This window comes from Typopeltis vanoorti, chromosome 12 (genome assembly GCF_054136105.1).
Source record: "Typopeltis vanoorti isolate ZY-2024b chromosome 12, IOZ_Tvanoo_1.0, whole genome shotgun sequence".
In the NCBI taxonomy this organism is placed as follows: domain Eukaryota; kingdom Metazoa; phylum Arthropoda; class Arachnida; order Uropygi; family Thelyphonidae; genus Typopeltis; species Typopeltis vanoorti.
In genome coordinates, this window is record NC_143560.1 from 82,371,786 (window position 1) to 82,387,329 (window position 15,544).

At 33.6% G+C, this 15,544-nt stretch overlaps 1 protein-coding gene across 3 annotated transcripts in view; it reads left to right on the plus strand.

Annotated features, from left to right (window-relative positions):
- The window catches only part of PolE2 (DNA polymerase epsilon subunit 2), a 119,898-nt gene that overhangs the window by 14,092 nt on the left and 90,262 nt on the right, over positions 1-15,544 (plus strand). For all 3 annotated transcript variants that reach the window (XM_090401580.1, XM_090401581.1, XM_090401582.1), the window contains 3 exons: positions 3,005-3,272; positions 9,659-9,715; positions 11,930-12,051. In XM_090401580.1, the coding sequence (XP_090257706.1) occupies positions 3,005-3,272; positions 9,659-9,715; positions 11,930-12,051 (447 nt within the window). The remainder of the gene's footprint in view (positions 1-3,004; positions 3,273-9,658; positions 9,716-11,929; positions 12,052-15,544) is intronic.

Genomic DNA, 15,544 nt, shown 5'->3' on the forward strand with positions numbered 1-15,544 from the left:
CCGGGGCAGACCTCCCTCCCAGCTACACCACTGTGAGCACTTTCAAGCAGTGAATTGATAAAACATCAAGCACTGTTAGACTTTTATTTAATAAGACACAATTTTTTTTCTCCTGTAGATAAAATAATTGCATGCATATAAGACTCACTATGAAGTAGAGGCATGTCAACAGTTGCGTGATTAAGTTCAGCCTCTCTCTCTCTCTGAAGGCTAGAAAGGTATTCAGTTATTAAAAATGTTGAAAGAAAAATTGGGTCCAAATATAAACATTTAACCTATAACAGGTAAATTAAGAAATGAAAGTGGAATCTCTTTAATAAGTCAGAAAGTTTCATGATACAAGTTGTTCATATTTATTTTATTTTTTTTATAGGTATCTCTGTGGAGATGCTTGTATAACAACTTGATATCATGTTCATAGAAGAATTTATCATAGATTGATTAAGAAATGAAAGTGGAATCTCTTTAATAAGTCAGAAAGTTTCATGATACAAGTTGTTCATATTTATTTTATTTATTTTATAGGTATCTCTGTGGAGATGCTTGTATAACAACTTGATATCATGTTCATAGAAGAATTTATCATAGATTGATTAAGAAATGAAAGTGGAATCTCTTTAATAAGTCAGAAAGTTTCATGATACAAGTTGTTCTTATTTATTTTATTTTTTTTATAGGTATCTCTGTGGAGATGCTTGTATAACAACTTGATATCATGTTCATAGAAGAATTTATCTTCCATGTTTACCAATGATTTGCACACCACTGTTCACACAATGCCTATCGTATCTTTCCTTAAGCTTGTTTATCAATGAAGCATTCACAACTGCCTCTGATAACCCATTCATTCATTATTCTTCACAAACAAAAAATCTACCTAGTCTAGCCATAAATACTGTTACAATTTAGCAGTGCATAAATCTTTAATCTATTAGTAAATCATTTACAGCTTTCAGCACATACAAACCACATGAATAATGTGCATATAGCAGCACTCAATGTTTGAAATGTCCCTTTTTGTCTTCACGCATGCTTGAAGTCTTTCAGGACACATATCGATGACAGCATGCACAACATTCAATGGAAACACTGCCACTGCTTACTCCAAATCCACCTTCAGGCTGGCGATGCTGGAGTGTCATTTTTTGCAGGCTACTCTCTTAAGCTCCAACTTTGAAGTCCAGTGGATTGAGATCGAGACTTCCAAGCAGTCAGTCAGATGGTGGTAGGGCACATTCACTTCCAACCCCTGTTGTGCTATCTTTGCATTGTGTGCAAGGACTGAGTCCTGTTGGAAGGTCCACTGCTTACTGTGAAACAAAATGTTGTTCAGGGGCTGTACCACAGGTTCCAGCTGTGTCTTGAAATGTTTAGCAGGGGTTTTGATCCCTTTCTCACTTAAATGTAACTTGGATACCCTACACACCCACTCATCCACACACACACACACACCAAACCATCACTGATACATGATGATGACCTCTCGTGCTATAGCACATAGTGTTACACCATCCAGGGCATTTACTTGATCATTTTGGTGGTTACACGACTCTTCCTTGGTGAAAAATTTTGTTATCTGTGAAGACGATATCTCTATGTCTGTTGTTGTACCTGATTTAGTTAGCTGATTTTTTAAAATAAAAAAAAAAAGTCTATATAGCTCAGTAGAAGTGGCGTTTACACTCTATGGTGCTTTACTGCATGAAGAAAGACTTGGAGTTCAAAATCTAATCGCTGAATAAAGGAACATCTAAGCCTTTTTTTAACTGGTTCCCGAGTTAGTCGATCTCTGGCATAGCAAGTGGGCTTTTTCTCTCGGAAACTCGGGTTTTTCGTCCTGTCAAACTCAAGAAAATCGGCCTTCGAACCCACTATTTTCAGACATTAAAAATATTGTGTTAGGGACCACGAGGTGGGAGCACTTGCTAGCCACCTACTTCACTGCGTACCGATTAATACTATTGTGATAGCCTTTGGCCTGCTATCTCTGATTGACTACCAGTGAAGATTGAACTGCCTACTGTCTCCAAAAGTTAGATAGAGCTAAAACAGCCTCACCTACTCCCTATATGAGAACAAAAAGGCATTGGCTGATTTTTTTTTTTTTTTTTTTTTAATAATAAGATATATTCTTTACTTTGGCCAACTTCATATTCTTTTAATATTTTTGCACCACTTACTTTTTATAGGAAAGAATAATCACTGTAGTTCAATCAGGAATGAATGACTCTGGTTGAAAAGATCTCAGATCAGATATCGTAGTGGAGAATATAAGACTTTACAACTGAAAGTGAGTTATATGAACTCATAAAAGTGCAGGGTTTTTCTCTCAGAAGCATAGGATTTTTTATCCTGCAAAACAAACTTTCACCAATAAAAATACATTGTAAACACTAGCAATATATTGGCTTAATAAATTAAGGTGCTACACATGTCCACATGGACTTGATGGCTGTTAGATCATTATAAGATAATTAAATTAATGGAAAAGAATATATTTTTTAACAGTCAAGGATCAGTTTGTATGTTGTGAAAGAAAATTAACATAATGGAGTTTTGTTTTTCATTGTGGATCAAAAGCCATTATCTTTAGGAATACATATTTGTATATTGTCAAAATTTAATAAATACAACAGCATAAGTACCAATTCTAGATTTTATTGCATTGCCTATGAACTATTTTTCTGTATTAGAAAAAGAAATTCACATTTATTCCCTGAATCACCCAACTTATTTCTTGTGCCATTTGAATATCTATACAAGGATACTACGTGATAAAAAAATTAAATAAAATTAACTCTCTATCAAGCTTATTTGTTATAGCATCAGTGCTATTATAAAAGATTACTGTACAAATTTCTTTCAGAACCTTCCATTATAAAAAACCACTCCTTTGACTGCTAGTAATTTGCTGTTGTAAGAGTAAGTCATAAAAATTCAATTGAAAGCAACTTTTTCTTACTACATGCATGATTAGCATTCTTTCCTTTATATTTTATCTTAGCAAGGATAAGAAGAAATTTGTTCTCAAGAGTTCCTATCATCCATTGTGCCTTCATGGAAGTAGTGATTCTAAGTCTGCTATGTATGTAGAGAGATATAAAGTAATTCATCAGCGAACTCTACGTCATAGATTATTCGCTCCAACAGCAATTGTGGCTAGCTCTACCCAGAGTCAGAATTTCACACTCAGGCCAGTAGAATATTTGTTAGGAACATCTGCTAAACATGGTCACATAATTGTTCTGGGTATGCTTACTCAATTAAAGGAGGTGAGTAAAGAAAGAAAATATAAAAGAATGCATAAATATATCTATATGTAATTGTGCTATAAATCTGTTTTTAAAAATTTAAGTTATTTACACAATTCTATTTTTTTATGTTCACACTTTCCATGACAGGTTGCATATCTATAATATGCTAATACCAGGACAAAATGCGATAAATTAAACTAATGGGATCTTGTTGATCAATGTGTCAGCTTCAGAAATGTGTTATATTTCAGAGATGCTCTACCACATTCAGGTCAAAGCTTGTTATATTAGAGGTCAGAGTCAAAAACAGTTATGAATTGAACATACATTTCTATCAGTTATGCAATCATTGCAAAAGATGTATTGGATAAAATCCAGAAAATGAAGAGTAGATATAGAACTCACCATTTATCTATTGTGGAACTTAATGAATGTGTAGTTGTTAACCCAAAGCAATTGCAAACACTTCAGGAGAAAGTTTGCTGGTATCTTGGCAACAACTTTGTATCCTCCAAGATATTGAAAGAATGAGAGAAACAGCAGCTCGACTTTATTACAAATGGGCTGTAATTATACAATTGGCCCTTCCAGAAGGAACTAAAAATAGCACTTGGTTTATTGTGCCATTGCAGAATGGCCTGATGACATTCATTATAAGATGATAAAACACATCCCATCATCTTCTATGAATCTCTTCTTATACTATACAAAGGAGTAGTACTTATTAAGGAGTTTGCAGATTCATGCCATAAGTCAGTTGTCATTGCATTCCTGAAACTAGAAAAAAGATCCAACATGAAATGGTAAGTGCTAGAGGTCTGGTATTTAGAAAGCAGTGATCTGTCCAACACACACACAATGTGACTTTTGTAGATATTGGACCTTTTCTTCCATCTAACGACTTGAATTAGGATATAGAACATTTTTTCCATTTGGTTACAGAGGAAGTTAAGTGCTTGTTTAATCCTCTATCCAAGTATGATCAAATGAAATTTGGATGTGTGAAGTACCTTTACTGCACTGAACATGATAGAATTCCTCCATAGCAGGTTTGCACTCCCTCATGCAGCCTCTTACTGTGCTAGCTAAGGAAGTTGCATGCTTCATCATAACCTGTAGCTGCTTAATGCACTCAGAATGATTTCTTATCTATTTATATCAATGGTTCGAGATCTGAGACCTCCGTTGATTGTGCATTACACTGCTGAGCTGCATGTTATCCCACTTATACTTATATGCATAAAAGAAACCACTACCAAAAATGTATGTTTTACTGTGTGTGTGTGTGTGTGTGTGTGTGTGTGTGTAGAAAGTATTTTACCTTGGGTATAATAATGTTAAAAATACCAAGCAATTTTAAACCTGGTTTTACTCCATTTCCCAAGTAAGCAAACAGACCAACAAGTCAAGTTTGCGCCTGCAAGTGATGCAAGTCTAGCTGATCCTACAGGTAGTGCAAGACCAAGACAACTTGTGGTAAAGGTGGCATAAGCTCTGATCACTAATCTTAATATTTACCCTTAATGCCAAAACACATCTCCAAGAAGGGGATGCATGATGTTTTGTATTAAAGGCAAGAGGCCACTACCCAGACCGGTTTCGACCTTTATTGAGGTCTCATCAGTGGGAGCTAGGCTAGAAATACCAAGATTTAGTAATACAGAGCTTATAAGTATTTTACCGGAACAAGTTGCCATAAGGTGTTTTAACCTTATTAAATAAAACATCATGCATCCCCTTCTTGGAGATGTGTTTTGGCATTAAGGGTAAATATTAAGATTAGTGATCAGAGCTTATGCCACCTTTACCACGAGTTGCCTTGGTCTTGCACTACCTGTAGGATCAGCTAGACTTGCATCACTTGCAGACGCAAACTTGACTTGTTTGTCTGTTTGCTTACTTGGGAAATGGAGTAAAACCAGGTTTAAAATTGCTTGGTATTTTTAACATTATTATACCCAAGGTAGAATACTTTCTACATTTATATCTCCTCCAGAGATTTTTATTTAATAAGGTTAAAACACCTTATGGCAACTTGTTCTGGTAAAATACTTATAAGCTCTGTATTACTAAATCTTGGTATTTCTAGCCTAGCTCCCACTGATGAGACCTCAATAAAGGTCGAAACCGGTCTGGGTAGTGGCCTCTTGCCTTTAATACAAAACATCATGCATCCCCTTCTTGGAGATGTGTTTTGGCATTAAGGGTAAATATTAAGATTTTAGTGATCAGAGCTTATGCCACCTTTACCACGAGTTGCCTTGGTCTTGCACTACCTGTAGGATCAGCTAGACTTGCATCACTTGCAGGCGCAAACTTGACTTGTTTGTCTGTTTGCTTACTTGGGAAATGGAGTAAAACCAGGTTTAAAATTGCTTGGTATTTTTAACATATATATATATATAGAGAGAGAGAGAGAGAGAGAGGCTCATTTTTACAGACTATCTCCCTCTCCTTCATATGATTTGCATCTAGTGATTTTGATGTTATAAATTATTATATCAGGTGAGGACCTTTAATTTTGATGTTCAACTATTCTGGCTACCAACAACATTAAAGGGAAATGAGATTGCCGATGCTAGTTCATACTTCCTTTGCTTGCTGTTTGTCAGTCTCCTATACAAAAACACTTAATAACAGTAAACTTAGTTAATCAACAGTAGCAAAAACAACATGTATTTCAGGAGATAAAGCATTAGCAGTCTAGTTCATGTAGAAAGAAGAGAGGAAGTTATACTGGTTAGGCTTTGCATGGGTCAGTCATCTTACATATTTTTATCAATTATAGGCTAAAGAACCCACCATGTGAATGGCACAGCACTCACCTTGCCATATGGCATGTTCTGGAGGAGTGCCAGAACTTCACTCAAGAGAGCATGTAGTTTTTACCAATCTGGTTGAGCCATAAAATGCTCAGGCAGATCTCATCAGATTTGGACAAACTGCATGAAATTTTTTAAATTTTTTTATAAAGAAGTAATTTACTAATGCTGTCCAACAACTATAGAGCTAAGAGTTAGATGGCAGAATTCATTTTTTTAAATATATGTAAGATGATGTAAACATAAAGATGTCCTGCTTACCTTGAAACTCTTAATTAATATTAGAATAACTGAAATTTAAAATTTGGAAAAAAAATTATATATATATATTGTTGTTTAATCTTTTATCCCGATGCAAACAAATAACAAAATTTGCACCTGCCATGGAGGAATTCTATCATGTTCAGTGAGTAAAGGTACTTTCACACACAGTAAATCATACCTAGTTGTGAAGTATCTTCACGCTAGGCAACTTGTATATAGAGGCAGAAGACTTCACATCAATCGTCTTAGTACTCCATAAGATGATACACCTTTTTACTACTTGCATGTGAGAAATGTATGACTTCTGCATTAGTTCAACCTTATCTCTTGTGGATTTCGCTCCCACTGATAAGACCTCAGTGAAACTCAAAACCAGTCTGGGTAGTGACCCTTTCCATAATGCACAGCAATAATATGTCTGTACTGAAAAGAAGTATGCTTTTCATTATGGGATATACTAAGGCAGTTGATGTGAAGGCATCTACCTCTGTATACAAATATACCAATTATGAAGATACTTCATGTGCAAACTTTGTTTACATACATTTGGATAAAAGATTAAACAAGAATAAAATTTCTTGGCAAGTTAATTTACTTTACTGTTAAATTCTTTGAGAGTCACAATAGATACAAAAAAACAGTTTGCTAGACTGGTTGGCTGAGTATTTAATACACTTCCTCTCTCCAACCAGCAGGAAGGATGTGAGACCATATTTCCATCAATTGGAGGACTGAAGCGGCTTAAAAAAGTTCTGTTTGGTCTCTAGAGTGGGGCATATCTGGGTTATGCTGAAGGAAAAAAGAATTTAAATTAAAAAAAAAAAAAAAAAAAAAAAAAACTTTAGCCTTTCCATGTACTGGTTCACTGTAGGATTACAACTTTTCATGAGTGGGAGTCAAATGGAAGAAAAAAATTTGACAATAATTTAAGATTTTAGTATTGTTTCTGGATAATTTCTCAAAATGTATTCCAAAAAATCTCTTAAAAGTGTACATATATGTTAAATAATTAAAAAAAAAAAAAAAAACTACATGATGGAATTTTTCTGGATTGCATATGTGACTTTAGCACCTTGAAATACATTACACCTAAATTAATTTCAAAAAAGAAAATAATACTAATAAAAATTTTAATTTCTTGATTACTGTTATAGAGAAAATACAGCATCTAATTTTTCTCGATTTATTTTCATCACCTTTAAGTAATACATTAATTTTGTAATTGTTTCCTGTAATTCATCTCGTCTGTAGTAAGGTATTTATGAGATTCTTGTAGAGAATGTCATCTACAAACATTGAAGATTTTTGTATAGTCATATAAAATATATTTTTATATATTTCATATAAAAGAGCCTCCATAGAGCAATTGGAAGAACGACAGTACATTGCGCCCTTCGATTGGAAAAGGTCTAAGTTCAATTCTCGTCATGACGGGAGGAATCTTTATATGGATGTTTTCAATCTAAGGTGAGTTAGCTGATCTCAAACGGAGGTAGCAGAGTTTGTTCTCCCTGAAACTCGGATTTTTCATCCCTCATATAGACAAATCGGCCCTTAAGAACACATGCAATTTATAGGCAAAAAAAATTACTAGCTGTGGCGGTGGGTAGTAGATGATGCTGATATCGATGATTGGTAGAGGTTTGGTGTAGTGGTGGAGACGAAGAGTTGTACAATAGGTGTCCTCCCGTGAGGTGTCACGAATAATAATAATAATAAATATTGTACATATCATTCATACATGTTATAAACAATAGTGGACTTATGGAAGAATCTTAAGGAAGCTTTTCCTCATAGATACTGAGTTTTTGAATCTGACTTTGTTTAGCATCTTGCTTTATATTCCAAATTCATACAGTTCCACTTTTAATTTAATACAGTCATACCCCTAAGTTATGCGGTAGGTGGGACCAACAAAAAGCGCATAAGTCGAATTCGCATAACTCGGGGTATAATTTTGCATGTAATTTATATATACAAACATACAAAATATTAGTTAATTGGGACCAAAGGTTTACAAAAACACCTATTTTTTTAAGAAATGTAATCATAATTGTAGTTTTTTGTACATGAAAAAAAGAAAGTTATTTCGATGTCGATGGTTTCATAAAATCTAATAGATTCGTCTGATATCATAATGTCTTTTTCTTGTCACGCAAAATTTCTTCACAGCGAGCTAATGATTTTTTTATTCCTTGCCTTGTGGCTACAATTCATTCCTTGTTAGAATCTATGTCCTCCAAAATCTGTAAACCTTTCTTTTATGATTGTTCTTACTGTGGATTCCTGTAGATTGAACTTCTTTTCTAGCTCAGAAATTTTCATTCCCCCTTCAAAATCCTTAATAATGTTGAATTTTGTTTCCAAAGTCAATGTTTTTCTTTTCTTGCTAGCTGTGGAAGAATTGGACTTGCTTCTTTTGGACGACATTATTATTTTTTATGTGATAAAATTTTTATCAAGAACATAACGTTAACACGTTCGCTGCCAACTACGAGTATACTCGTAGTTCGTATATGAGCTACACAAGCCAGCTACGAGTATACTCGTATGACGCTTGCCGCTGGTAATGAGATTACCATACTGACCTTGAAGAAGTGAAATTGCTTGGCGTACAGGAACAGACTATGCCGAAGTAGCGTGGCAGCGAACGTGTTAAACAATCGCAAGGTTTGTAGACTATAAAAATCGTGTATGAATGGAGACCGCATGAAACACATCAGTGCTTGTTCACAACGTGTGCGGCACTGGCGAATGCGGCAGGCGCTGGAAAGATACAACTAGTGGTGAGGCGTGAAGTGGGACGGGAATAAGTACATATAAGAAACCGCGTAACTCCGGATTCGCGTAAGTCAGGGTATGACTGTATTAAAATTTTATGTTAAAATTTTTGCAATGATACTCATACACGATGATATATAAAATAGCTAATATGGTAAATAAAAATATTTTCTAAACTGTTCTGGTGTACATTAATTGTATAATATTAAATTCTGTTTGCAGTGTGCAGTAATGAGACACTGAAAACTGCAGTTATGGATTATGTATGCCAGAACAGTGTCTCTAGATGATGTATTTACCATGTATATTCTGAAGTAAGTAATTGTTGTACTTTTTTCAGAATGCCGCTTATTATTTTGGAATAAGGTTATTTTCATTCAGCTACTAGTTTAACCTTGCAGCATATTTTCTAGAATAGTTGTCACAACTATTCTAGTTGTGACAACTAGAATAGTTGTGAGAGAGTTCAAGTCTGTAATGTCTGTCAATGAATCAAATTAGGCCTAATTATGTTATGTATAATTTTTATTCTTTCAGGGAAAACATCATCTAGAGGACCCAACTGGTGCAGTTGAACTTGATTTGTCAAAAGCTGTATCCTTTCCTTATACATACAGATGAATAGCATAAATTATGTTCCTAATTTCATTTGGAATGATAAAGATTTATCTTTCTTATATATCGCTTTCTCCATAGCACAGTTGGAAGAGCAATGGGGCAGCATGCCCTTCATTTGAAAAAAAGACCTGATATACACTTTTAAGAGGTTTTTGAAATACATTATCATAAATTATTCAGAAACAATACTAAAATCTTAAATTACTGTCAATTTTGTATAATTATAAGACACGTATAATCGACTTCAGATAGCTTATCCGAAGTCGCATGTACGTGAACTACTAGAGGGGACAGGAGGATCTTTGATTTTATAGTAACATCACAGAAATCAGTTAAGGACTTTATTAATTATTTAGAACCCCCTCCATGCAATAGTAACATTTTGAAAGGAAACCTAAGACTACAAGAAGAACGTCAGGAAAGACCCGTGGAATTTCAAGAAAGCAACATTGTGGGTATACAATTTAATTACAAAATACAAGTACACCTTTATGGCATTCGTATAGTGAAGGTATGCAAGTTCTTTTCACTAAGCATTGATATTTTCCTAGGTCTACCTACTCACTGATGAGACCTCAAAAAAGGTTGAAACCGGTCTGGGTAGTGACCTCTCCTCATAATGTAAAACAATAATACATCTCCTAGGAGCTGTGTTTTACATTATGAGAGAATATCAAGAATAGTGAGGGAGCTTGCTCCACCTTTGCTTCGAATTGCCTTCGCCGATAGTTTTTCGGCATTGAAACTCTTAGATCGTAGTTCTCGATCTTGAGTTTCACTTACTGGCTATATAACAAAATAGGATTCTTATCCATTTAATTACTGTCAATTTTTTTTTAAAATGACTCCCACTCATGAAAGGGTTGGCCTTTCCACATACTGTACACTAGTATGTGGAAAGGCTGAGAATTTTTATTATTAATTATTATTATTATTATTATTTAAATTCTTTTTTTTAGCATAATCCAGATATGTCCCACTCTAGAGGCCAACTATGGAACTGTTTTTCAAGCAACTTCAGTCCTCCAGTAAATGGAGCCATGGTTTCACATCCTTCCTGCTGTTTGGACAGAGTAAGTGTCTGTTATTTTTGTCTGTTAACTGCATCTATTCCCTGACTGATTTGCTCCAAAAAGCATTTAGTGGGTGGTAGAGGACATAGTGTGAATTGTGAATTATGTACTCTGTGATGAGTCCTAGGTCTTCTTGGAGGGGGTCATGTAATAATATATATATAAGTTTGAGAATTATTTGAGTTATCCAACTAATTAAGAACTTTTACTGTGAAGCTTATAAATTTCATATTTCTCAGCAGATGTAAACACTCCATTTATATCCTGAGAAACGGTAGTCAATAAATGTGTATGTGTGAAAAATTATTTTTAATTTTGACCTCTTAGGAACAGATGCCAACATGATGACATAAGAATGTCATTATATGGTCATAAATATTTTGATATTTAGTCTAATGGTTAGACTACAAAGCTATGTTTGTAAAACTTGGGATTTTCTACATATAAACTGGTACCTTCCATTTGAAATTTGATGCCCTAGGCATTGAATTAGAAATATGTGCTGTAATTTTTAAATCAGTGATTTGCAGAAGTTTCAGAATAACAAGATAAATGAGTTCTTTATGTTATATACATATGAATAGATTAAAACAGCAATTATTATTTCTCTCTCTCTCTCTCTCTCTATTTGTATATGAATAGCAGTAGCTCTGCTCAGACAGTTTGTTTTTGAAATTGGTCACTTCTTGGTCCTCCTCAAGATTTTTCAACACAATTCAGTTTTGATTTAAGTTAGCTTATTTTAAATAAATGTTATTTCTTATTAGCATTTAATTAATATTAAATGCTAATAAGAAATAACATTGTTTTTGTTGTTATTATTATTGTATAATAATAATTATTATTATATAAATATTATACAATAACTATTATTGTATAATATTTCACATAATTGCAATTAAACATGATCTGTTCTATGTAAAAAGTTTCACAGCAACTTCAATTCATTTTAATTGTAAAACAGTAATAAATGCTTAAATTACATATAAACTAAGCTATGATTATTAAAATAAAAATTTTCCTTTGTTAAATTTGAAACTTCATAAAATATTTACTATAAGAAATGGGTATCTCATTATGCTTTAAATTTGACAACTGAAACTTAACAAACATTCAGGTTTACAAAGGAGGTTTATTTACAGAGAATTGTTATGTGATTGCTGAAGGAAGTTATGAAGATGGTATTTTTCATGTTGCTGCTATTGGATTTCCTCCTCCAGAACCTGCAAAACTTACTCTGTAAGTAAAACTTTTTTTTTATCTTTTTAATTATTGGAGAAATGGTACAAAACATGCTACAAAAATTTTTTTTTGTAGTTTGTTTTATATAACAATCATATAATGTACATTTGACATTCCAGTTGATTATTGTAGAAGCTGCTAATCATGGCTGTATATACATTTGTTTTAGAAACATATATCCTTCTAGATTTCATTTCAGATGGAAAACACTATGTAGTATCTTTCCAGTTAAAACTAGAGTGCAAATTGGAGCAAAACTAGAGTTCTGTTCACATCAGGAAACACAAGATCATTTGTTTTATGAATTAACGCATAGGTGCAACACTGCTTCCATTCTGTTCACATCAGGAAACACAAGATCATTTATTTTATGAATTAACGCATAGATGCAACACTGCTTCCATTCTTATTCGTCATCTATATGGATTGCATTATGAAAGAAAATAGTACCAAACCAGATAGTAGAAATTGGAGATTCGAAACTTAGCTCTTTGCTCTATGCAGATGATGTTGTACTCCTAAACAAATCCATGGCAAGTTTCCAGGATTCTCTAACTAAATTGAATAACATTGTAATAAATTTGGCATGAAAATCAGCAATAAAAAAGACCAAAAAGTATGAAAATCAGTAGGATCATAGAAAACTTCAATTATATTCTCAGTGGAGAAGTAAAATATTTCAGCGATTTAGTCACAGTTTTAGTGAAGATGGCAAATTAAATATAGAATTAGACAACAAAATAACCAAAGCTGGTATGGTGTGGAGCCTGTGGAATACAATTATATGGAATAAGAGAAATTTGCCAAAAAAACTACAGTAGCAATATACAAGACAGTGTTCAAACCAGATGCATTAGAAATAAAGCACTTGATGAAAGATTAGAAACTACAGATGCGAGAGTCTTGTGAAATATTAGGGAAGTGAACAGATGGCATCAGTGGCAGAATCGTATTAAAAATAAAGATATTTATTTTATTTGGAGGAAGGAACTTGACATTGTTAGCTTCAAGAATGTGTGAGCAGAGCTAATCTAATTTGGTATGGTCACTTACATAGAATGGGAAAGCAAGGCTAGCAAAAGTGTTTGATGCTAAGATGGCTGGAAAAAGACACAGAGGAAGACTAGGGGGACTGATATAGGATCTTTGGGGACTGATTCAATCAAAAGTGCTCTTGAAGATTCAAATATTGGATATGACAATTAACAAATGATAGATTAATGTGGAAGAAAGTTGTTGATAGGAGATTAGTAATAATGTTAACTTAATCATGTAGTACTGTCATAGTATCTTGTATACTCCTTGAAGCTAACATATTAGGAAGTTGATGATGGGAACATCATTTATGTCACCATGATGAAAGATTCTGTAATTCCTTTACTAGCGTCTCCTTTTCTTCTATTGATGTTTTGCATGCAGATGGGGTTTATCTCCAGTTCTGTACAATTTGAAGTTGTTTCATTAAATTTATATTTAAATCAAGCAGTACTGGCTAAATAAACTATTCTCTGTTTCAGATATAGTTATTTATTTCCAAATAGTTGGAAAGCAGGACTACCTATGCATAGGTGCATGAGGTTCTAGCTGGGGGCCCCAAAAATGAGGGCCAGTTTAAGGGTTCCAAACAATGTAGGAGGGGTCCCCAGGGCACTCTAGCACCTCAGGCTCACCTGCCTCAGGAAAAGTAAGTATGGTCCTTTTGGAAAGTATAATTTGCGATATTATTTTTCCTTTATCCTCTATACTTTTAACCCACAGCAACATGGTTTTATAGAGCTACTGATCCACATTATTTAAAAAACATGTATTATCATCTCTCCTAGTGCAATATCCAGATAGATGCTATCTCTAGTCATTGACATGTAAACATTTCTCTCCTTATTCATAAACTTTTTAGATTTTTGCAAAAACATATTGAAATGGCTTAAAAGAAAGCTGCTTGACAGAAAACTTGGAGGCAAAATTTGGAAGTTTGTTATATATATTTAATACATTAGTATCACTACTCCATTAGAAGTGGTACTGTTAAAATATTGTAGTACTTTATTTCTTTCAGATCCTCTTTCACTGAGCTTTTTTTTTATTTTATTATATTATTCACCTCTCACATACCCTATTTATCCTACCAACTGCACGATTTGTTTAATTGTTATATTAAAATGCATGAGATTTTGTTTTTGCTATAATAAGTGCGTGTGTGTGAGCCTTTCCTTTGCTCCACACATGTTATCCTCTCCCTTTTTTCATTCAACTGATATTTAGAGATAGTCATGGAGTAAAATAACAATATATTACAATTTTATCTCTTTTGTTGGGTAGATTATTCCAGATTCATACCTGTATGTTGTTCTCTAAATAATATAGCTCAATATTTTATTTTAAGATATTTACTTGAACCATTAATTTATATAACAACCAAAACAAGCCTTAAATTACAAACACTAGGAAAATGAAAACCAGGACGTCCTCTTAAAAGATTCAACGATGATTTCTAATACAGGCCACTCTAGGCCTAAATCCTTGACAAGCATGATGATGATGATTAATTTATATAATTTGGGCTGGTGAAGAACAGCCCAAAATAGAGCCAAATGGAATAACATGGGGAAGGCCTTTGCCAAGCAGTGGGATTCTACAAGGCTGACAACAACAATATTATATAAAAGAGATGATAATCACAAAAAGCATTTTATAACCAATTTAAAGTTTAACATTAGTGAACCCAAACAAGTCTCTCTCTCATTTTCTATTCAAAATTTAAAAACGACTAACCATATTAGACATGGAAAAGAAGGTCTCACAAACAGTAGGAATATATCACATACGAAAGAAATATATTACTTGAGTAGTCCAAATTCATTTCCAAATTCCTGAGCTTTCATGGTGAATTTCAGATTACTTCTGAGAAATATTTATCACTTGCCTTTAATTCAGCATACATTTGTGTACATTCTTTATCCTTGGAAGGTAATTTCAAAAGGTCCTCCAACATTCTTTAAACTTAACTCCATGGAGTAACTATCCTGGCAGGCTCTGCTTTCTTGCATGTCTCTTGCCTTCTTTCTGAGTGACGCTGTCCTTACTTTCCCACCAAATTCCTTTTTTTTTCTTACCAACGAAAACTCTTATACAGAATTTTTCACAGCGAATGTGCATGTCTGATCCTGAGATTCACGGCAAAACTCCACATACATATCTGGCATTATTACATTTATGTCACAAGACAGAATAATACCGAGCACATAATTACTATAGTGAATAACTTAACATAACAGAAATGTATTTCTCACCAAAACAAAACTTGTAAAAGCAAACATATTAAACAAGACATTAACGTGAGATTTTACAGTATTACAAGATTCTTAACATGCAATTTACTGTTTCTCTTCTTTATCAGTATCTTGTGGTGTTTCCAGATATCCAGTTTAACTTCTTTTCTCATGAACTTAGACTTTTTTTTTTTGTTTGAAATCCCATTATGATGTGTATA